The sequence below is a fragment of the Dermacentor variabilis genome, chromosome 9, assembly GCF_050947875.1.
Source record: "Dermacentor variabilis isolate Ectoservices chromosome 9, ASM5094787v1, whole genome shotgun sequence".
NCBI lineage: Eukaryota > Metazoa > Arthropoda > Arachnida > Ixodida > Ixodidae > Dermacentor > Dermacentor variabilis.
Window position 1 is genome coordinate 128,085,808 of NC_134576.1, and position 24,163 is coordinate 128,109,970.

The 24,163-nt window shown below is 45.8% G+C and overlaps 1 protein-coding gene across 1 annotated transcript in view; it reads left to right on the forward strand.

Moving 5' to 3' along the window:
* Positions 1-9,407: 9,407 nt before the first annotated feature.
* Grip (Glutamate receptor interacting protein) overlaps positions 9,408-24,163 on the forward strand; it is a 154,060-nt gene continuing 139,304 nt past the window's right edge. The window contains exon 1 of the mRNA XM_075669332.1: positions 9,408-10,045. Coding sequence (XP_075525447.1) covers positions 9,997-10,045 — 49 coding nt within the window. The 5' untranslated portion in view covers positions 9,408-9,996. The remainder of the gene's footprint in view (positions 10,046-24,163) is intronic.

Genomic DNA, 24,163 nt, shown 5'->3' on the forward strand with positions numbered 1-24,163 from the left:
AATCGAAGTGCCTCCCGGATAGCAACAAGTTCTGCGGCAGTTAATCCAGTCTGTTTGACGGTTGTCACACGAGGCTGAATGGCGAAACCAGCTAAACTGAATGTAAGTTGGGAGGTCACTACCACGAGTCTCTACATCTGTGGACCAGCATGCTGAAGACAGGACTCCATGATGCAAATGCTGGGTCAAGACGTAGGATGTGCCACAAATAAATTTAGGAGATCCGTCATTGAGCACATTTAGTGCCTGACTACACATGAAGTCGGCCAAATGTTTGCCATGAGAATTCATCACAGTGCTACCAACAGGGGATGGTGTGCATTAAAGTCACCGGTCACAATATGAGCACCTAGTAATGCTTGCAGCACAGACATTAGGTGTGAACAATTGATCCTTGGCTCTTGGATGTATGTGTCCTCCAATCACTGTGAGTGTGTGCCGTCGGTGTTTTATGGTAAAGCATACGTAATCATTAGTATGCGAGGGGACGTCATGTCTGAAGTACACCAGATCGTGACGTGTACAAGCTAGTACTTGCAATTGACGCATCCATGCTTCAAACATCATTGCCATACTTGCTTAGTGTAGAACCACTTGAAGTGGTTACAACACCTCAAGTAGCTGCACGGCAGCCTTGGCAGCCTGGGTATTTAGGCGGGAAAGGATCCTGCACATGGAGCCCATCAAATTTTTCAACATATTCTTGACGTCAATATCTTCCATCTTTGCATTCTCTTCAGTCTCCATGAGGCCCACCATATCATTTGCATGCTTCTGCACCCTTGCAAACTGCACTGCCATGCCCAAGTTTCATGCACTTATGACACTGTAAAAAGCCTTGGCACGTAAGGGCCCCCTTATGAAAATGACTTGAAATGTTGTTGGCATATTGTTGATAAATTGTTGACTCAATAGCTTTTCAACAGTACCTCAATAATAAGGACGTACCAAATGCCTCGTATATCCAACCTTGATGCGTGTTGGCAAAGTTTCTGACTGGAACACTAGTTTCATGCATTGGGACCATCCAAAATGGTGAAAGCTGAGCACAGGTGCCGACGATGACAGTAGCTTTGTGAGGTCAGTGTCCGTAATATCAATGTCCACGTTGTAGATGATGCCTGTCGTTGCTTCCTTGTATTATGTGGGGAATGCATGACTGAGTGACGTATTTTAGTGTTTCCAGTAGTGTCTGTTCATTGACTTCAATTGAAAGGATGTTCTTTCGAGCATTTATACATATTCTTCAACTTGACCATGGGCAGTTCGAAATATTCCGACAGGCTCTGCCTATTCAGTGAGTTGAGGTCTGTTGTCGTTGTTGGTACGTATGTATGTGTATGACTGCTTGCCTTTTTCGTCACCTGACGACTGGTCGGTGATGTCCTTATATTTCTCTTCAGACGTCGGCTTGACGCCAAGGTAAAATCGCTGTCCTAGCCCATATATTCAGTGGAGGAGCCATCAGGTGACTCAATCGGGACCATGCTGGGGTCGAAGCGGTCACTCACGTCGGTGGCATAACGAACTGGTCATTCATGACCCAATTGCTGGGCAGGGTTTGGGTCCCCCATTGCAGAGGGCAATGTTCCCCCAGTGTTCTTGTGACTGATTGCAGAAATCGCAGAAAATCTCGAGTCATGCAGCCTTACACAGGCATTCATCTGAAAATTTACTTGTATTCAGCTAGAACCTGCCTGCAAAGAGTTATGGTGGCTATAAGATGATCACGTTTCTCTGAGCAAATACAAAGCACAGTGCAACATGTGCGAGAGGTCAAGGTGTGATGTAAGAAGTACAGCATTGTCTCTCATCTTGTTTTCTTCATGTTATGAGGCATATTTTTCCCATCTCATGAGAAAGAGACAGTGAAAAGTTTAGTGATACGAAATGCAGAGGTCGGCCTGATGTGCGTTCCTTCCCCGTCACAAAATTTGTATGTGACTGGGAATTTATTGCTCACCATCAATGGCTCGTACCCACTTCAGGGGAGGAAATTTGCCAAGACAAATGTATTCAGTCAAGTTTGCAACCGAGAGAAAACATTTCCTTTCCACCCTTGGAAGCTCCCGCCTCCTGTCCAGCCATTTTTCTTTGCAGCTGGCCTTACAAAAAAATTAGGTTACTTTTGTTAGAGGGTTGTGTTAAGACAATGTTTTACCCTCCTGCCGAACTTTCCAGGCATTTAGCCACAGCACCTGTCTTTTAACTTTTCTTTAAAAAAAGATCAAACCTGGTATTCAATTGCAACTCTACAGGAAGTGCACAAAGGGAGCAAAAGACGAAGTTGAAGGACAACAAATTCTGTTGACTGATCTATGATGGTGTCTGCAAGGTATTGAACAACTGCGTGGCGCGAAAATACCTAAAATTTCAAACGAAAGCCCATGGGTCCTTTCTCTCGAGGGATGCCTGTTTCCTGTTGGAGAGTAGAGGTCACACGCACAAACTTCTACGTCAGATGCACTGCCTGCAATGTCGCCGATTGTGGCAAGAAGAAGGGTAAAAAAATATCAGTGGCGATATAGCACTAAGTGCGAGAGAGATGCGTTAGCATTACACTGCACCTCATTGAGGTCCCGGATTGATGATTTAAAATGTGTTCACCACATTGCAAGGTGCTGTTCAGTAGCTCACTCAACACACATTCTGCCTCTTCGAGCAGCTAAGTGCAACTGACGGTGGTTTGGAGCAGGCCACCGTCTTCAGTTGCACTACACATACGCGCGCTCTTCCATACTTTCTCAACCTCTACCATGTGACCGGCCTCTTACACTTATCACGCATGCTCTTTCTTTTCCCACTTTGACACTCCTAATGCCAACACATTGTAAAAAAAGACTGAGAGCGGCAGGAGGTTAATGCGATTCCTTCGGCTCTAACTCGTCTACTGTGACAGCGGCATTCTCCCACTGGGATGACTATTGTCTTAATTTTTGCTTGTTTGCTTCTTTCCTGAACAGTTGTGCTATAGAGGCTAGTTGTGCTCACCCTCCACGGGAGAATTCGCAAGAAACGAGCAGCTACAGAGTTCTTGTCCGAGCTGGGAAATGGGTACAACCGTAGAATGGTGTATTCATAAGTACAGGTGGGCGACTGTGAAATTTTTCAAATACGAATAACAAATGCCAAATATTGAATAGCCAAACGCTGGAGCATATTCATATTTACGGCAAGAATATGTATATCTGCATACCACGCTTTGACTGAGTAGTCCAAAAGAGGCAGCTATCACGAACACACAAAAAACTATTTTAAATGCATGATTTCTGATTGTGGTTAGAGAACCTCATTGGTAACCTCTCTCAACATCTTATTTAGAGCCGAGTTGCAAACAAGTCCAAGAGAGGCAGCTATTACGAAAAAAAAAAAAATCTGCTTTAAACGCAAGATTTCTGATTGTTAGAAAACCTCACTGGTAGCCTCTGAACATCTTATTTAGGTCTGAGTTGCAAACAAGATTTCCCAGAATTAATGGCTACTGTATGGTATGCAGCTCTACAAAAACGCTGAATAAATAGCTGCCGAAAAAGATATTTTCTAGAAAAAAAAAATGTATAGCCGCTCAAGGTCTTGTGTGCAGTATGTGTACATGTAAAAGGGCCCGTTGCAAGAAAAAATCACTGGTCGTTACCTAAAAGGCAAACCTGCTACATAACTAGACAGTCAGACATGCTAAATGACAGACTACAAGCAAAACATTCAGCTTGTCGCGTAGGTTTTCGCCGCGAAACTATAAACAAAACTTGCATTCTCCATGCTGTTCCTGCATTCCTTGGAAAGATTATGTCGTTTCACTTCTGAGGGTGTGCAGTACGTTTACCAGACCGAGAACAGCAACGTGACTTATCGCGAAATATTTGGTTAGCTTCAAATATTCTAAAGTACTTAATAGTTCTCTGAATGCAAATAGTGTAATATGTAATATTCGGTTAGTATTCGAAACCTCAAAGTTAAAGGGACACTAAAGAGAAAAATGATTTCTTCTCCATCAGCAAATTACCTTTCTGCAACACCAAAAACACCACTCTTACCACCGTAAGACGCTTGGTAAGCCAGAAAACGCGCAAGAACGAAAGACGGTGGCGACGCCTCCTTCAAGTTCCCGCACCTCATCGCTGTGACGTCACGCATTTCATGGCATCATCTTAGGCCTACCTAATTACATAGCGGCACAGATTGACTACATTGTGTTCTAAAGGTACCAAATATTCAACATGGCAAGTTTCGGGAACGTTTGCTAGGCCAACGCGGCCCAAATGCGAAAACGCACTTTAGAAACCCTGACGTCACACTGACTTACCGGCGTTGGGTTTTCAGCGCGAAATTCAAAAACTGATACTTCGGCTTTCATTTTCTCATCTAATAATCAAACTATTATATTGAAGTGACTGCCTGCAGGGTTCTCGAACAATGCTTTATTAGTCTAAACTGATTCATTGTTTCACTTTAGTGTCCCTTTAAGTAAGAATTTGAGGGGGAAAAACTATATATTCATATAATATTTAAATGCTGCAAAATAGTCCCTCTGCTCTGATATGGGAGAAGGCAGGGAGGACTCGTTTGCTGACGCTGCTTGTGGCAAAGGTAGGGAGGGTTTGCATTGGAAGTGTAGAGCTCGTCTCCTGACCGTACGGTGAGGTATCCTTCCTTTCTCCCCTAGCAGCGAACCACTTCGTAAAAAAAAAAAATGTATTTCGGTAAAGCGCTCTCTAGACGGTGCTTGGAAAAAAATTTCCGAAATTTCCAGTGGGATTTGGTGTGGGGCGCTCCATAGTTTTAGCTTTCACTAATTTTATTTGCAACGCTATCCACGCTATACAATCGCGCCGTCAAACACACCCATCTGTCCATCTTTGCCTCTTTCCTAGCCAGGCCTCCAATTCCGGTGATACTGGTCTTTTCAATCGGCATTCCTAAGGTGGGAGATTACTATGCCAGCTTGGTGCAATGTTTGTCCTTTGGCATCTCAAAAGTACCCAGGAGAGGAATAATAAGGGTACACTAAAGAGAAACAATTGATCAGTTTAGAGTGATAAAGTATGCTTTGAAAACTCTTTTCGTTGGTGTCTGGGTAAAAAGTTAAACAAAAAAAAAAGAAAAAATGAAAGTTAAACCTTCGCCTCTTTTAAAATTTCGCGCCAGAAACCACAGCGCCGGCACACCAGTGTGACGTAACGGACTTCAATTTATTTTCTCGTATTTAGGCCATTGTGGCTAACTAAAGAAATATTGAAACTTGCCTAGTTCAGTCCTTGGCTCTTTTAGAATACATTGTAGTCCATCTTTACCGATATAGGTTAACTATAGGTCTCTACAGACCCCGTCAAAAATGAGTGACGTCACAACAAGCCGCTGCTGGAACTTGGGCCCTGGTAAGCTGAAGCCAGCGCTTGGCCCCCGACATAGCCTCTGAGAGCCGCGTCAGTTGGAGTTCGCTCACAGCTTTACCTCATCTCATGAAATAAATGTTTCTCTCTCTCATCACGGACAAAGTATTGGCGCCGCTTTGCTGTCACCATTGAGATAGGCCGTTTCTTCTGAATGCGCCAGCAGGGCCTGACAAAAGACGAAGCCGTTGCCACAAGAAGTGCTTTGATTGGTACGCACCAAATGACGCCACGACTAATACAAATGCTAGGCTAATGGAACATTAGATGGCGTTTCGTCCGTCTCCTTCTCATGTCCCGTCTCTCGCGCTTTCACTCGCTTTTTCTTTTTATGCAACATGCACCCACCCGCCCGAGTTAGCACTTTACTGTGGAAAACGAAAGCTCGTTGTTTCTACCTAAAATATTATCTAATTGGCCCTGTACTATGTCGTAATCTCCTCATAAAAATTGCCAGGACGTTTCGACTTTCATGAAGGTAGACTTGTACGGTGCAGTAGACGATATGCGAAAGTACGTAAGCAGGCTTTCCAACACAGCTACTTTGCTTTAAGCAATATGGCCGCGTTTCCGCTAGTAGCGCTGTTAAAGCTGAGACACGCGTTTTGAAAGCTCGGACGATGTGGGTGGGGAGTGGGCGGCGGCAGGAATGATGCCAGCGTCCCGCATATAGTGACTCTTCAATTACGATCCTAGTCCGACGTCCGCCATCTTGGTTACGTCAAAGAAGGTGTGACGTCACGAACATGAGCGGACGTAATTGGCTGGCGCTTCTATACTAATTTTCTTGCGTTTGGCAGCGGAGCATATGCCACTGCATCCTTAGGTTGACGTCGACTATGAGCTAGATAGAGCTTTTTCTAAAGAGCTCGGGACCAACTTCGATTTCAATATTCAAATGCATGCAAAATGCGGCAATGCTTTTAGGAGACAGCCGATGGACCGATTTTAATTAACTTTGTTGAATCTGAGAGAGAAAGTTAAATTCTAGGGACTGCAGAAAGCAGATTTTCGATTCAGAGTCTGTAATTTTTATCAAAAATTCCCGCAAATTCGAAGCAAGAATGACTGAAGCACAAAGTTTACAATTCGGCAACTCTGCGCCAAAAAGCGATATCATGATTCTGTAAATTGCATCCGTTAGAGAATCTAAAGTGGACAAACCTGGTCTATGAATTGCAGCTTACGCGAAATTGTTGCAACGTTTACGATGGTTTAGCAAAAGTTCTACTTATGTATTAGTAGTATGTACTTCAGCGCAGTGTATAATACATCAATTTTGTCCGCTTTACATGTAATATTAGGTGCAGTTTACATACACGTGATATCGTTTTTCGTTGCTGAGTTACAAAGTTGCTAACCTGATAATCATTTTTTGAATTTCACAATTCTAAATAAATTTTCTAAAAGAATTAACGCCCCCCCCCCCCCCCTAAAAGAAAACAAGTCTGCTTGCTACAGTCAATAGACGATAGCATTTTCTTCTAAATGCACCAAACCTAATCAAATCTACTGCAGTGGTTGCCGAAACAAACGATTTCTCCGTTCCGACATATTTAGATAAAAGAGCTCGAAACCATTTCTGTGTCCACTCGGGCGCACTTAATTGTTTATTGATCTGTGAAGAAGGTCGATGCATCGCATTTCTAACGGAACCAAAGACTTGGCAATTTTTGAGAACATCTTCTGCAAAGAAATGAATGAATATATTGACGCGTATATTCTACTTAGAAGACAACGACGATGGGGGGAATAACGGACTCCGTCTAGTGGATGGCTGAGATTCTGGAGAGGACGAAGAAGACGTGTCTCGGTTCCGTTTGTTTTTGAATAGCTTGTCCTGTTGTTCTTGAACGTCTCCTTGTCTTCTGTCCGCGTTGTACCGCGACTATATATATATATATATATATATATATATAGTTATCATATTTAAGTTTTACAGAATTCTTAAAGGTAGCTTGCTGCAGATAACAATATTATCTACTCCTTGAGCTGCATTATTCGATGAAGCGGATATGACTTGCATGAGAAATCGAAATACATATTAAACTAATTAACAACAATCCACTAATTATCTTTTGCATGAATTATTTTACGGCACATACTGCAATTTACGAATTGTAGCCGGTGAGTTCACAAGGCGCATCCACTTGGAATGAATTTCCAGAATGACGCCAGTTTGTAGATATGCGCCGCCAAACTCTCCATAAAGGTTCGTTGAGGTGTCCCAAGTTGGGGGGACGGTTACAGGGGAGGAGAACGAGCTTTAATAAATACGTTTCAACAAGAACATAAGAAAAACATCCGGGAATGTGCGTGAAGCATTCTAATCATGCTAATCGAATTAATAAAGAAGAATTCTGCGCGAGTTTCCTCCGGTTTAGCTTGCACAGGGCTGCCGCAGCGATTGCAGCAATAGCCACTGTTGTCTCAGAGGTCATGACGAATCCACCTCCTCGGTACCGAAACCGAATTTGGTTTTGTATAAACAAGCATTGTAGTTAATTATCCGGGGGGCCCTGACAATTGTCAGTATCCTTTTCTTTTTCTAGAGTTTAGAAGGCTCGGACGTTTATGAAATCGAAAAAAGAAACGACAAGTCGGAAATGTCATGTTAGTATACTCCTTTAAAGCACGCAAATTTTCTATCTTTTGCTGGCACGACAAGCTCAGCATACGAAAGGTCTGCCGGTTCGTTCCCGGCAGTGGAGCGCCCTTTTGCGGTGGAAACATTCTCGGTTGCGATACTCTGGATATCGCGCTTGCAATGCTAAACAAGAGATCAAAGCGGTCTTCTCCTCACACCGCCGCGTGCTGTGGAGAAGCCATCTTTGGCGAAGACGTTTACGGTGTCGATGAAACATACGGGGGTCGAGGGAGAATTCTTGGTCGGATGGTTCCAGAAGTACAATACTGGCACGTGATGACATGCGATCACCGTTAGTAGCGACTATGCATAACTAATTTAGCTCGTACATAACATTTTGCGTTAACGTACACCTATATACAACTGCACACGATGCCCAGAAAAAAAAGAAAAGAAACAATGACAGAGTATTAATTTCACCGTAAAGGAAAATATATATTTTATGTTGTTTTGAAGCGACTAAAGTTCAAATGACTAGTCATCTAGACTGATAAAGTGCACGTTGCATTCGTAGTTATGTGCTGTACCTTACGACAAATATTGGAGCGACGAATGTTATATTTCATATAATATTGTTTTCTTTGCTTACGATATAAGTGGTTGTTAAAATATATTGAATGAGGGGTAAGAGTCCACAACAGCTACTGTCGTGAAGCGAGATTATAACACTAGACATAGAGAACATATCCGCAGGGCTACAAACACGCGACTTCTGCTTTTCTATAGCCCGCAGAAGTACAGCAAAGGGTTCTTCGAACTGGGACTTCCGCCCGTTTTGCCCCGTGGCAGCTGTTTCCTCGTTGAAGCACGTCAGCCTCCCACAAACACGAGGCACTAACGACCTTACTACACCCAGCGTGTTTATTCGGCGTATTCCTCCCAGAAAGCGCTCACAGAAAATACCTAAGCCAGAACAAGGAGACGCGACGAACCACCGAACCGCCAACGCTATTTTTTCCCTTTCTTCCTTCAAGGGTCGGGTGTCGGCGAGGCCCGAACCGGCAAAAGAGTAAGAAGGGAAATACGTGAGGGCGCTGCTTTTAATCTTTGTCGCACGCTTCATTCCGGGGGGACAATCTTATTTTTAAACGCACCTACGGCCGGCGAGCCGGGCGTTTCGGCAACGTTGGCCCCATGCCCGCGACGCCGTGCTCGACGCGGGGCCCCAACGCTGGGAAAAACGGCGCTGCTTTTTATTTACGGCACACGAACGTACCGCCGCCGTCACCCCTGCGGTCTCTACGTCCTGGCCAATGGGAGCGCTAGCGTCGTCTCCGTTTCCGTGGCAACTGCTTTTATTTTGGACGCCCCTTCCCCCCCACGGACCCCATCACCCCTCTCCGTCTAGCAGACGACCCCTCCAACCGTTCCGATCCGTAGCAGACGACGCGGCGAACGGGAACGTCGACGGTCGCCTGCTGCGTCCTCCCAATTAGAACCGCTGATTGGGTCACGGATCGGGATTGTCTCCTTAAGTGGTGACGTCACCGTGCGCGGAACGCGACTTCTTGTTTTTTTTTTTTGTGTGTGTTTTTCCGTTAAGCTCTTGGCGTGGCGATCACGTCGGAGTCTTCTCAACATCACAGAGGAAAGGATAATCGCTACGCAGTTTTATACTTCGCTTCTCGGGGCGAACTTACGGAAGCGAAACGGCCTGGGCCGAGTTGCCTGTGCGCCAACGTTCATTACACGGGATTTCGTCAGAATACGAAAACGACAACAACAACAACAACAACAAAACAAGGATGGCCTACTCCGACTTAGCCGTGGTGGTTTTCGGTGGAGACACGTTTCCTGTGCGTGAGGTGTCATTGGTGTTCTGTGTGCTCTGTTTGTTACGACTTTGAGGACGACCACCAGCACCTCTTCGTATTTGGTACGCCACTGCACCCTTGTGCTTCGACGCTCGAAGAAAAACGTGGCCACGCCTTGGCTCTTTTGCGCAAGACTTGAAACAGGATGCCTTCCTGGGGATCTGGTTGTTTAAGGAGCTCCCAGAAACACCAACGTGAGTTCACTTTTCGTGTGCTCGTCTGCAAGTAAGTTCTGTAATTTCCGTATAAACTATAGCATAAGAGGCTACAGGATATCGTTTATAACCAAAAAATACAAGACAAGAACAGCAATTTTACCAAGAAACATGATGGCACAATCTACCAACAATTCATTTAGAACGGTAGGCTGCGCAGTGAAGCGACTAACTCGTTTCTCTTTAACCGGTCAAGAAAAAAGAATTGAACTTTAAGCACTTCGAACAAGACCATAAAGGCCGTCGTATTTAATCACTTGGCGTACCGAACTGTTCGAGCAGTGATTCTTTAGAGCGACAGGTGGGTCAATGTTATCCACTAACTGACAACCTCGCGAAAGATACGAAGTGCCCGTTATCACACTGTGAGAATGCGCGGGACCGGACTACGCGATTGAACGACAACGTAACGTTCAATTTACGTCAAATATTGTGAAAGTGTTACGTACGCCACATTTTCTTTTGATTGAACCCAGCAGTACTGGAGTTGAAAGTTTAACAACTGTAAAACGAAACATTAAGAGTATTTGCTCGGTTTAACTAAATTATTTCCACACGAGCAATAATGAATCCTAATGTTATTCTTGCATCCTTTGATCCACATGTGCCTCTGAACATGTGTTCATCTACGCATTGTAAGTTGATATTTTGTTTCGATCTAGCCAACAAGCGTTTTCATGCGACTACAGTCGACTACAGCCGACACGTGACAGCAGTGTCGCCAGCATCATAGAGTTTCCTACAATGTAATTATTGTACGAAATTCTATGGCCAGCATGGTGATGCAATAATCACCGATTGCATATAGCGCTTCGGTCAGGCTGCTTATGCATCACATCCTCGTTTATATTTTGATGGAAATAAAACGCTATTTTATTGCATTGTTTAATTTAGCCACACAACATAGGTGCTCTCTTTGTTTGCGACGTCTGCGACATTGACGATTTGAATCGAATCCGAGGCGACGGAAGCCATAGTAAGCGTCATGAGACGCGCATTTCAACAGCGATTTGCACGGTCACCGCATGCCTGGTTTAATTGGAGTTGTACCTTTTTGAGCCGAGGACAATGAACTGTCAACCGTACCTCCGTGCCTAGAGTGGGTGAGTGAATAAACTTTATTGTAGGTCCGGCGAGGACGCGAACTCGTCGCGCACCCGGCTAGTCCCACGTCGGGACCGGCAGGTCTAGCCCACCGGCCCGGTCGCGGGCACGCCGGACGGCCAGGATTTGCTTTTCTAGAGCGGGGCTACGCAAAAGCGAGTCCCACTCCTCCTTGATGAACTTGGGGTATGTCGACCCACACTCCAAGAGCATGTGAGATAGAGGTGCCTAGATAATATAGATCACTCTTCTAAGACTGCAGTGGTGACGCAGTTTCTCGTGCCAACCTTCAACGAATTCTTCGAGGACGTCGGCATCACGTCATACGTCACGTCATGTTTTTCTTGCGTTTAAGAATACCGACGCTATTCCGCATGACATGATCATGCAGCTTCGTATTATGCGGCGTTTAGAGATCTATAGTATGCGATCGATATGACGAAAACTCGCAATCTGCCAGGTCCGCCCCGGCTTTAACAAAAAAAAAAACTGCATCTTACGTATGCTGCGCACGATCTTTCACCGGACAGGATGCACTTGTTGGACGCCCTTGTGCGCGTGTGAATTTACCCGAGCTTTGAATGAGCGTGTAGCGATGTTTTCTCTTTAGTATCATTATGAGTCTTTGTTTCCCCATGTTAGGAAGATAAGTATCAGAAGAAGAAATGTAAAGAAAAAAAGACAGCCAGCTCCCACGTGCTATGGGAATTGATGTTATGGGAACCATTGTTGCGCTTCACAACATGCCGACGCACAGCTCGCACCTCTGATGCGTCCGCATATTGACTACGCCTGGAGGCGGCAGCAGCGAAACGGCAGGTAAATTCCCATTGGCTGCGACGCCACGTCACAAGCCCGCCTCAACGGAGATCCCATTGGCTGCGACGCTACGTCACAAGCGCGCCTCTGGGGAGCAGAGCACGCGAAAGGGGACACCTGCTGCCTCATTAGCGCGCCAGGTACTGCGTGAGGGGAGAGGGCGTCGCCGCGACGCCACGTCACCGTCGCTCTCGGAAACCGGCAGGCGGTCCGTATCTCTCACTCTCTCTCACCCCCTCTGGGCTTAGCTACTCCGCGTGCCTGCCGGCTTTGGTGGTCGCTGCTGCTTTCTCGGGTCTCTGGTCGCGCAGGGCGTCGGTGGTATGCGGCTAGGCGTGTGCGAATAGCGATTGTTGAGACCGAACTGAATACGAATCGAATAGTGCCAGAAGCGAATGGAATCGAATAGAGAATACTTTTCGGATAGTTTGCGAATAATGAACTGATGTTACCGCAATTAATATGAAACGATGCTCGTATCCTAGTACTCTTAAAGTTTAGCAAGTTTCTGCCATTACATAGTACGCTATGGAGCGTTGTTTCTTACAAGCAGAAATGGAGCATTAGAATTGAACAAGCAGTTTCTTCGCATGTACAGCGTTCTTTAGAGAGCGCAAACTATAGCTGGACAGCTTATAAAGTATGGCTACCTAAGCGATATGTCGTGCTCCACTACGCAAGTTCTCGTGTTTTATGTCTATAGCGTGTCCACGGGGTGAAAATTGGTTGAATTGGGTTGGGTGAAAATTTACCGTACTGTTTCTCCAATTTTATGTTTATTCGGCTGCAGTTGGCGTTTTAATATTCGAAAAGTATTCGAAAAGTAATCACGTTCACGAATAGCGACTATTCGATTCGAAGACTGAATTGAAAAAGACACTATTCGAGTCGTTTTTCGAAAGTTTCGAATATTAGTACATCCCTATATTCGATTCGTTATTCGAAAGTTTCGAATATTCGCACACCCCTATATTCGATTCGTTTTTCGAAAGTTTCGAATATTCGCCCACCTCTAATAACATGCGGCGTTGATACTGCAGGCTGCTGCTGCTGCTGCGAGCTGGCTCGGGCAGCACATACCGCTGTGGTATATTACTCGCAGCGCAAAACTCGAATGACCGCTAAGGGGATTTCAATTGGATATTTAATGCTTTCGCATTCACAACACATAAGAAGTGCTCAGGTGTACTCGGATTTGTTTTTGTTTTTTTCTCCGACATCTGGCGATTGTTTAGCTACGGTTTGGAAAGTGGTCTGAGGACACCGTCGCCGGCGTAACCGAACGAAGAGGCGGACACAGGCAAACGCAGTTCCTAAATTGAAGCCCAACTATACTGGCCAAATCCGATTTGTCTATTCAAATGCATGTGCAATACAGAAATGCTAGCTTTAGACAATGACTGAGCCATCTTGAATTAAATTTGTTGCATTTAAAAGCAAAAAAATACTGAATTCTGTCGACTGTTGCAAGCAAAATGTTGACTTAAGGAATCGAGTATGCTACAAAAACTGCCGCCAATGGGCAACCTGAAGAAAAAAATAGCATGTTGTTTATCAATCAATAACTATGTACCAAAAACAAATATAGTTCTGTAAGCTGCAGCAGTTACAGCATACAAAGCGTACAAATATGGATATATTAGTTTACAGCTTACATAATATTGCTGCAATGTTTAGAGTGGTTTTGCGAAAGTCCTACTCACAAAGCCATGGTGTACGTAGTACAGAGTGGTGTAAAATACGTCAATTTCGCTCGCTTTAGACGTTTCATCAGGTGTCGTTTACAGAATTTCGATATTTTTTTTATAATACTACTGCTGAGTGTCAGCGTTGTAAACTCTGTGCTCGAAATTTCTCAAGTTTCGCGATATTCGAAAGAAAAAGAATTAAAGAGAAATTGACGGCGTAAACAAAGAAAATCTACTCCTTTCAGTCACTATACTTAAACTTTTTTTTTCGCTTTTAAATGCCGTAAACCTCGTCGAATTTAACTGCGTTGTAAGCCGAGCTAAACGACTTCTCCGTTGCCATGTACTTAGATAGGAACATCCTGGGGTAAAGTTTTCCCTGACGCTGCTCCCTAACGCTGCTTATGGCATGCTTTCATTGTAACCATTAAGGAAGTTTGGTTATTGACCACGTAACCTAAGGCCTGTCTGGCGCAGCCGCGTTATAGTCGGGCTACGGGTCGATAAGCGGCTACCGCATTCGTCAATTTAAAACCGGAAGCTGTTTACGATGCGTGCGCGCCACTCCGGAACATGTAGGGTCGCAAAGACGCAGTGTATTATACTGTATAGCCTGTATTACTGGCGCGTTGTGCCCGTGATACTCCGGAACAAACTTCTAGAGCACCGCTTAATTCTTAATTTGCGTTAGCTTTTTACCTTCGTACATTTAGGTCCCGGCCGTGCCCCCTTCTTTTTTTTTTCCTTTTCAAATGCATTAGCTGGAAGCAAGACGCAGCAATCGTAACGGGGGAGCTGAACAACAAACACCGCGCAAACAACAAATCCTACGAAGACAGACATTTTGGAAGAACAAAAAAAAAAAGAAGAAGAAGAAAAGGACCTCTTAGACGGAATCGCCGGCGAATCACTGATGAGCGGCGGGGCATTTCCGGCGAATGCATTAAACACTGACTAGAGAAAGAAAGAAAGAAAGAAAGAAAGAAAGAAAGAAAGAAAGAAAGAAAGAAAGAAAGAAAGAAAGAAAGAAAGAAAGAAATCGAACTTGGGCACGAGACGACGCCAGCGCTCTTCGGCGGAAAGCAGCTTCGAGATATCTTTATTCAAGAAATCTCGAGAAAAGAACTTTAGGAGAGGAAGTTAGACACGGATATTATTCGTCCATTCGAAAGAGAAGGGTACTCTTGTGCAGATGTAGGTCCCAAAGAAAGAGAAAAAAGAAAGAAAAGAACAAGATAGAAAAGACTAGACTTGTTTTCTGTTCTCTTTCCCAGCCTATTCGTTTCGTCCTTTTGAGAAAAGCGTGGCATGCTTCAAGGGGGCAAAACTCGAGTCGCTTTGCGCGGTCGGTTCAATGACCCCTCGGCCGCAGAGCTGCCCCCTTCACAAGCATTTCGTTCACTTTTCTCGCGACTGCTCCACATTCCTTTGTCACCCGGCCATTCATCCTCTGGCACGGAGCCCAACGCCATCAGCGCTGTGCATATAACGCGCTGTCATGTGTTGAGCTTCGTTATAGCTCTCGGTATATTCCAATGCTTGCACCCATGCACGATATGCGCCGCCTGATCTCGGAGGACATGATCATCCCCCCTACGAATTTCTGTACTGCCTCAGAATCCGCGGAGTTGTGGTTTGAAAGGCTGGGATAAAAAAAAAAAAAAAGAAAGAGGCGCAAGAGGGACACAAGAAGTTGCGTGTTATATGACGGAAGCGTACTATATCAGCGTAAACCCGGTACATGTGCCGCGAGGGCCGGTTCTCGGCCCACTGCTGTTTTTAGACTTCATAAATAATCTTTTCTCGAGTATCGCATCAACCATCTGTATTTTCGCCACACGAGTGCATCCTTTACCGCCTCGTTCCCCCTTCTTAACGATCAATTAATGGCTTAGAGGCATAGTGAACTAACAATTATAGAAGACTGACTTGCTCAGTGGCTCAGTGGTTCCTTAGTGGCTACGGTGCTAGTCTGCTAAGCACGAGGTCGCGGTGTCGAATCCCGGCCACGGCGGCCGCATTTCAATGGGGGGCGAAATGGAAAAACAACCGTGGGCTTAGATTTAGGCGCACGTTAAAGAACCCCAGCTGGGCCCAAATTATTCCGGAGTCCCCCACTACGGCGTGCCTCATAATCAGGTCGTGGTTTTGGCAAGTAAAACGCTAAAACAATGCATTCAGTGGCTCATGCAGCTTAACGCGTCCGAGTGCAACTTCGTGGAGGTACCACGCAAGCGCACTAAAGTCACCCTCTCTTATGCTTTCAACTCAGTTTACGTTGACCAGGTCGTGTCCTACCCGCCGTGGTTGCTCAGTGGCTATGGTGTTAGGCTGCTGAGCACGAGGTCGTGGGATCGAATCCCGGCCACGGCGGCCGCATTTCGATGGGGGCGGAAACACCCGTGTACTTAGATTTAGGTGCACGTTAAAGAACCCCAGGTGGTCGAAATTTCCGGAGTCCCTCACTACGGCGTGCCTCATAATCGGAAAGTGGTTTTGGCACGTAAAACCCCATAATTTATATTTTTTAAAGGTCGCGTCCTACGTTGGCGCTATCATCACATGCATAAGCCAGCCTCCTATTGTTTTTCACAATGGAATGTCGCCATGCCCTAACCGTTATCTGTCTGGAGCGAACACGCATCCGTATGATTGACGGGTTGACGGTATCTTACCCTTGAACATGCGCAGCTACTGTGTGTGTGTGTGTGTGTGTGTGTGTGTGTGTGTGTGTGTGTGTGTGTGTGTGTGTGTGTGTGTGTGTGTGTCACTCTTTTTCCGTCTCTGTGCGACAGTGTTGGTAACCTACTGAGAAACTCGCTAAATCTGGCGAATTTTCAGTGACGCAAACGACAGCTTTTCCTTTTCGGAGTCTTAGTGACCTTTTTAGGTGACCCAAGTAGCCGGTTAATTGTTCTGGTGAAGTTCCTCAAGGGATCCTTACGGGAAAAAACAGCGCGGAAACCTGACGAAGAGAGGCATAGAAAAGACAACTTCTTTATGCCTGTCTTCGTCAGATTTTTGTTTTGTTTCCAGTAAACGATGACCAAGCGAGAAGCCCGGACCGAAGCGCTGCTTTCCAAAGGACTTTGGCTAAGTTCAATGTTTTGCCCCATTTCTGTCCCAGGAGGATACATGTAGCTTCAGACGTCTCCACTTCTAAAAACGCACCGAAGAGAGTATTATTGAGCCCTCTAGTTGCATCATAAGTGCTTTTCCAGACAAAGCACAACCTCGAGATGTGACGCTGCCTTAGAAAATCGGGGGGTTGTTTTTTCCTTTTGGCACTCGATCCGACAGTCTTATACCCACCACTGCAGGTGGCATAATTTAAAGCTATAGTTTAAAAGACGGTTGGGAAGACATAAATACGCACACGCAAAAAAGACCATATTTTAAGAAAGTTATCATCGTAATCACTTAAAGACATCTAGAGAAAAGTGGAGCGTTTTGTGCCATGACTTGCTAGATTTTTTGTATAATGGTGATCTTTTACGAAAAAGTCAACGTTTCCGCTGATAGAGGGCGTTGGTGATGTCCTTTTCGTTCCTGTCGTGTCCGTGTTTCCTACGCCTAACCTCTGAAACTGTGAACCCATACCAATCTCCTAAGCTTTGTGTTGTAGGAAATGTAGGAAATACGAGGGTGCCAATTTTCAATCACGGCCGCAGAAGGGTTGCTGTGAGAAATCTAATTAAAGCACGGAGAAAACTGACTTTTCTATCTAACAGTATAATTATTTAAATATAAAGGCTAAATTTTCGACTATCTTCGTGTCCACATTAAAGGGAAGTGAAATTCAGTGGAAGATGACATACGTGCTATCCTTTAGCGTGTATGCCTCAGGTATGCACGTCTTCTTCTAAATAACTACACTTAGCTTTACTTATGAGGTGTATGATAAATAATTGTAGTCCCGTTGTCAAATACTCGTCATCAGACAGCTGTCAAATAACTGCCAAATGTCACAGTCTCGTCACACAGTCGTTGCGTCTTGTCTTTACATGATTTTACCTACCCTCGACAAACAAAAAGCAGTGCAAAATGTCGGCGTAGATATTTTTTTCTCTTTGCGACTCAAAGAATCGCTAGTGCACCGCGATTTGGGAACGCGTTAAAGACCCCGCCCCTGGTGGTCAAACCTGTCCCCCACCCTCCCTACGGCGTTTCTCCACAGACCACGTGTATTGCCTTGGGACCTTGAGCTCACTCATTCACTCGGTCAGTGAGGCCAGTCACTTCTGTTCAATCATTCGGGTAACGTGCGTGAGTAAGTCATTTAGGTCAGCCACTATATGTGAGACAGTTCAAGACGGTCAGTCAGTCCAGGTCTTGTCAGGTCAGTCAATAGGTTCAGGTCAGACATTCATTCAGTCAGGTCAGCGACCTTAGGTCAATCAGTTAAACGTCGGTTAATCAGTTTAGGTCATATCAGTCACTTCAGGTCAATCAATCAGCTGAATGAGTAAGTCATTCAAGTCAGCCACTATATAAGTCAGTCAGTTCATGTCGGTCAATCAGTCCAGGTCAATCAGCCAGGTCAGCCACTTTGGGCCAATCAATTAGTCAGTGAGGTCAGCAACTACAGGTCAAACAATCAAATCAAGCAATCAACTCAGTCAGTCTAGAAAATAAATGCCCTTGGCGATCGAAATTCACAGCATTCAGTCATTCACGCATAATTGGAGTCGGCTGACGCCAGACAACAGCAACTGGAGATCACTGGGAGAGGACCTCCTCCCGGCAGTGCACATGCAACATGCTGCTGGTGATGACTATAACGAACACGATGGTGACTATATTAACACTGCTCGGAGTGGCACCATCGTCCTCAGCTATATTAGAATCCCTTTTCCGGCATCGCTTTACCACGGCACCGGAGGCGCATTCCGCGCTTCCTGGATTTAGCCGCTAACTGCGAGAAAGGTCCTGCCGACGAGATTCGCTTTTTGTTCCTGGGCTTTTTTTATTTTGTTTATCGCTTCTTTAGCGTCGCCGTCTCAATCTCGGAATTCCTATACGAGCCCGGCGCGAGCTTTCCTTAGCGGGTTGACAAGGGAGAGAGCGCGCGCATTCCCGCCTGTCATCTCGCGCACGTCGTCGCTTTTATATCGGTTTCATTCGTGAGCGGCGAGGGTGACGCGTACGCGCGCGTCCAGGACATAGGGGGGTGGGGGGCGCCCCCGTAGCGTTTTTGGCTCCGTTCCACGCGCGTCTCTATCTAAGCCCGCCGTGTCTCATTGCTTTGCACGCATCTAGAAATAACGGATGAACAGAGGCAGGAAGGTGGGGGGGGGGGCACTAAATATATATGAAAAAAGCAGTTCTGAGCGCCCTGAAAGAAAGAAAGAAAGAAAGAAAAAAAGAAAGAAAAGTTGAAGTTTCGCCCGAAAGGCGAAGCATCGATTGCGAGTGCAAATTAGTAGGCAACTATAGGAAATAAGGTTAGTAGTTTTATCGGCCGTATATACTTGTAAACATGCGCTTACTAACTAAATTAACAAACATGGCGCCACGCACGCACAAGAAAACATGAGCACCTCTTACTCGATGACCGCGCACACTCGCTGCTAAAACGTCGCAGGGAGAAAGCGCGGCAGCAGCAGCGAGCGAATTGACCCCCTTCAACGAGACCTAAGCGACGAGAACAGAGCGCACACAAAGCCATTAGCCTTTGGTGCGCCTAGAGTCTGTACTCATCGCAGATATTTTTAAACCTTTTTTAAAATTTTTTGACCTTCTCTCTCTCACCGACGCATCCCCTTGCCCCTCCCCCAGTACAGGGTAGCCAACCGGAGATAATCTCTGGTTAACCTCCCTGTCTTTCCTTTGCCTTTCTCTCTCTCTCTCTCTCTCTTTCAAGACAGGGCCCAGGCGTCCGCGGCATACGCAGCGGCTGCCGGAGTAGAACGCCCTATTCCCCTCCGCGCGGTGACTTGCGCGCGACGCAAGACTGCGCGCTTCCTCCCTCCTTTCCTCCTTCGCGCGCGCGATATTGAGGCGCCAGCGTCGGCTCACCCTCGCGCGCTTTCACTCGCGCATAAAGCATATGACACGCGGCGATGATGTTATCGCTCTTAGTATGTATGCGTAACATCACGGCGACGCCGAAAGAAGAAATGCGCCTGGAGTGGCTATTTGATATCGCAATAAAATGAGAAACTGTATGTAACGAGGCCGGCCTTCATGCCGCGGCAGTGTGTTTTCAGATAAGTCCGAGTGGCAGCTGCGTATTGTGTTTTTTCGGTAAGTAGGTCTATTTTTAAGTTTGGATGCCGCATACATATACAGTTGAAAAGGGCTCTGTGGAAGCCTTCCTATTTAATTATACGACTCTCCCAAATGATCAGACCGTGCTCCCGGCAGTGCTGCCCGTGGTGGCACTATACATGCGTTTTTTTTTTTGTGACTTGCGTCAGTGCATGTGCATGCTCGTGTTCTTTTTTTATTATATATGTAAGGCGATTTTGGCGCCTCGGAGAGACGCCGGATACTCCTCTGCTCTCCAACGTGCACTAAATAGATGAACACTCCTGGGATAACAAAGCCACAACGACGCAAAGGCACTCAAACACGAGTTCCCGCCAGTAGTTCACATGCTGATTTCATGTTTCCAGTTGTCTTTATATCTTTTCTATGTTTCTTACATTTTGCCAAGTAGCGCACACGGTAATTAATTTAGAGAAAAGCACTCTTTCCCATGTTTCTTCGCTTAGTAAAGACACAATTAAAGGTCCAGGTTAACGTCGCTATAGAGAGACGCGAAGATGTCGCGAAGAGTAATTACGATGCACTTTGTCGAGCAAGCGCCCGTTGATCAGTTACTGGAACCATGCGCACTCTGTTATACGAAGGGGGGGGGGGGGGATCATTCCTAAAGTTTTCCGAAATGTTAACAAAAAATGGCCTGAGGCAGTTAGGACAATTCTTGTCCTTGAGCTGGATTATTCGAAAAGGCGGACGTTACCAGCACGAGAAGGAGAAACACATATTCATCTAATTAACAAACATTCTCTAATTAGCTTCTTAATTAATTACTTTACTGTACGCGTTGCGTATTGTAGCCGGTGAGTTTGCAAGGCGTATCCACTTGAATCGCCAGGATGACGCCACTTTCGAGAAATTATTTCCCAAAGTGTGCAACTAAACACGTGGGCGTTCCAGTTACTTTTGTGCTACACTGAATTAAAAAAAAAGCGTTTTGTTAAAAATGTAAGCGCGACAACAGTGAATTTTTTACGGCGAGTTTGATGGCGCACATCTCCAAACTGGCGTCACCCTGGAAAATTAATTCCAAGTATAGATAAGTCTTGCAAACTCACCGGCTGCAATTCGTAAATTGCATGCAATATGCGCCGTAAAGTAATTAACTAAGAAGTTAATTTGCACACTTTTATTAATTAGGTTGACATGGAGTTTCAATTTCTCGTGCATGTCCATCTTTCTGAATAATCCAGATCAAGGACTATGTTACCTGCAACAAGCGATTTTCTTTTAATTCCGGAAAGCTTAAATATGGTCGCCCCGCATAGAGAGCGGGAGAATGCTGACAAATCGCTCGAGGTTAAGGGTACATTTCCTTTTTTGACTTATTTTTGGCACGAGCGCTGCATCACTGACGGGATATAAGCCTCTGCCTAACGTGCACACGGAAATGCCTGCCTTCATCCGCTAACGAATCCCATCGAAATTTGGCAGGCCTTTAGAATAAGGCAGTCAGAAAAAAGAGTAAAGCAAGAAAAAGTAGATTTTAGCGATACCTGTTCCAGCGAAATTATTTACTGCGTAAGCAGCTTACTCTGGCAGTGAGACTCTGCCATCTCGTTTGCTTCCTGCTCAAAAGAACGCTAAGGAGAAGCTCTAAATAAGTATCCTGTCAAAAACTGTAATTCCGTCAATTTCGCGCTAAGATGCCGATTATTAGAAGAGGAAATAAATACCGGCCTTCAAAGTATTTTTTTCCTTCTTTTATTTCGCACCGAAACCCCAGCACCGATATGTCAGTGTGACGTAAACAATTTCGAAGTATCTTCGCGCATTCGGGCCGTTGGTGTCTTCGCACAAGTAGTGGAAAGCTTGCAAACTCACCGGTTACAATTCAAGTACACTATGCGCCGTAAAATAATTAGTTCAGAGCTTTAGTGAAATTTCGCGCACCATATCCGACCACACATTTTGATTTTCCTTTCAAGTAGCGTGCGCCTCTTCGAGCAATACATCTCAAGAACTAGAAATGGGCTGCAACAAGCCATTTAAAAAAAAAATCGTATAATCCTCCCCCCACCCCTCCCCAAAAAAAAATACGTCTTGTATATCTTATAATTTGAAATGTGGTCACTGAGGTTTTTTTCCCCCGACCAGATGGCGCGCCATGCTTCTTAGTGATCGGAAATCGAAACTAAAGCCTTTTAAGGTTTTCTCTTCCTGCAGGGCCAGGACCTTGTCCTGTCGTCTTTCTTGCGTCCGTTGTTTTGCGCTAAACAAAGTAATTAAGGTTTCCTCTCTCCCACGTGATGAAGGCATATTCGACTAGCATACATTTACGAGTCGAAATTTTTTTGTTTCTATAAGCGTTGCGAAGCGCTTGTGCGTTTGTAAGCATCAATGAGTGTTTCAGTCGTGTCAAGGCGCGAGTTCGTGCGAGCGAAGGCGTTCGGAAAAGGCGAGAATTGTTGACCCACTACAAACCTACGTCTTTGGTGTGGTCGATAGGGCATCCGGTTAGAGAGCTTGGGGACTGTCGTTCGAATCACGAGCTGGGCAACGCAAGATTAATTTATTGATTAATTCAATAAGCATACACCGGCTCGGCACCACCGCTGCAATCTCGGAGGCAACGCGCAACAGGAGGGAAGCTTCGCGCGCGCGCCGCTGGATGGCGCAGCGTGTCCGGAGGAAAGCGCGATAGAGGAGCCCAGCTGCAGTTGACGGCTTATACATGGCTGGTTTCGGCGGTGGTTCTTCCAGTTCTCTCTACTGACCTTTAAACCTGAGCTCGTGATAAGAAAAACAATGGCGATACGTTATCTCACACCACCAAATTACTTGTGCACCACCACTTGAATGCTGATCGCATTAACGACGATAAACCTTCCCGAAAGGATGGGTTCTGCCTGAATGTTTTCCTTTTCGAGTGTTTTTTACCATTGATTTTTTTGTTCGTCTTCGGCTCAATAGCGAACGTAACGCAAGTAGACAATCCCAGACAGACAGACAGAGAGAGAGGGGGAGAGACAGGGAGAAAGAGACAGACAGACATACAGACAGAGAGAGAGGGAGAGAGAGAGACAGGGAGAGAGAGAGGCAGACAGACAGAGAGAGACAGACATGACAAGACGCAACAAGACATTGCAAGTCCAGACAAGACCACACTAAACCAGAGCATACACAGACAAGACCAAACAAAGCCAAGCCAAACCAAACCAGATCAGTCCAGACCTGCATTACAAAGAGAGTCAACACACAGACAGAGACAGAAAAAAAGAGAGAAAACGGGAAAGCAGCCAGCGACGTCATCGATAGCCGAGTCCGAGATTCAATTTGCGCCCCGACCGGTGAAGCGTGCAACGACGCCAGCCCCGCGGCGTCAGCTCTGGCGTTATTGCGCGCCAGCGTCGAGGCACAGGCCTTCGAGAAGTGGCAGCGCGGGTCCACCACGGCCTGCACCGCGGCCAGCATTGATCGCAGCCGCGGGGGCGATTCTGCTCAAACAACGTGCGGTCACGCGACGTCGTCCGCACTGGGTTCAACTTCTCTTTTCACGCACGCGCTGAGAGGAAAAAATGCGGCAAGACAGACTGATGACGTCGGCAATAGTTGTCGTACGAAAAGGCCGATGAGCGTTGACAGACAGACAGACAGACAGACAGACAGACAGACAGACAGACAGACAGACAGACAGACAGACAGACAGACAGACAGACAGACAGACAGACAGACAGACAGACAGACAGACAGACAGACAGACAGACAGACAGACAGACAGGGGGAGACATACATAGAGAGAGAGAGAGGGAAACAGAGACAGACAGATCTTTAATGAAATACAGAGAATTCTGCTGGTGTATGTGCAAGCGTCTACTTATCACTGTGCATAGGGAATGGAATCGCAGTGAGAAAGGCCTTAGGAGGAGAACACACGGAACACTTAGGTGGGTTCACGAGATCGAGTCCTGACCTTCAGCCCCTCAACCAAGGAAGGTCAACCTGGGCCACACGTGCCACCTGTGGCCTGGCCACCTGCGGAGGGAAAGAAACGAGGGGGGGGGGCGAGAAAGACGAAAAAAAAGAAACTTATGATCATGGTACGCACAGGTGAAACAAAACCGGTGGTATTGATGCAAATAGGCTCAGCATGCATTGCATAGAAACTGTGTTCTTGATGGTCGACATCAGGGCTGTGGTCATACACGCAATTTGTTTTCTTGTTTCTTTTTGTTTCGTTTTTTTACGCTGCAGATGTACAGGCCTACAGTCAATCGCGATT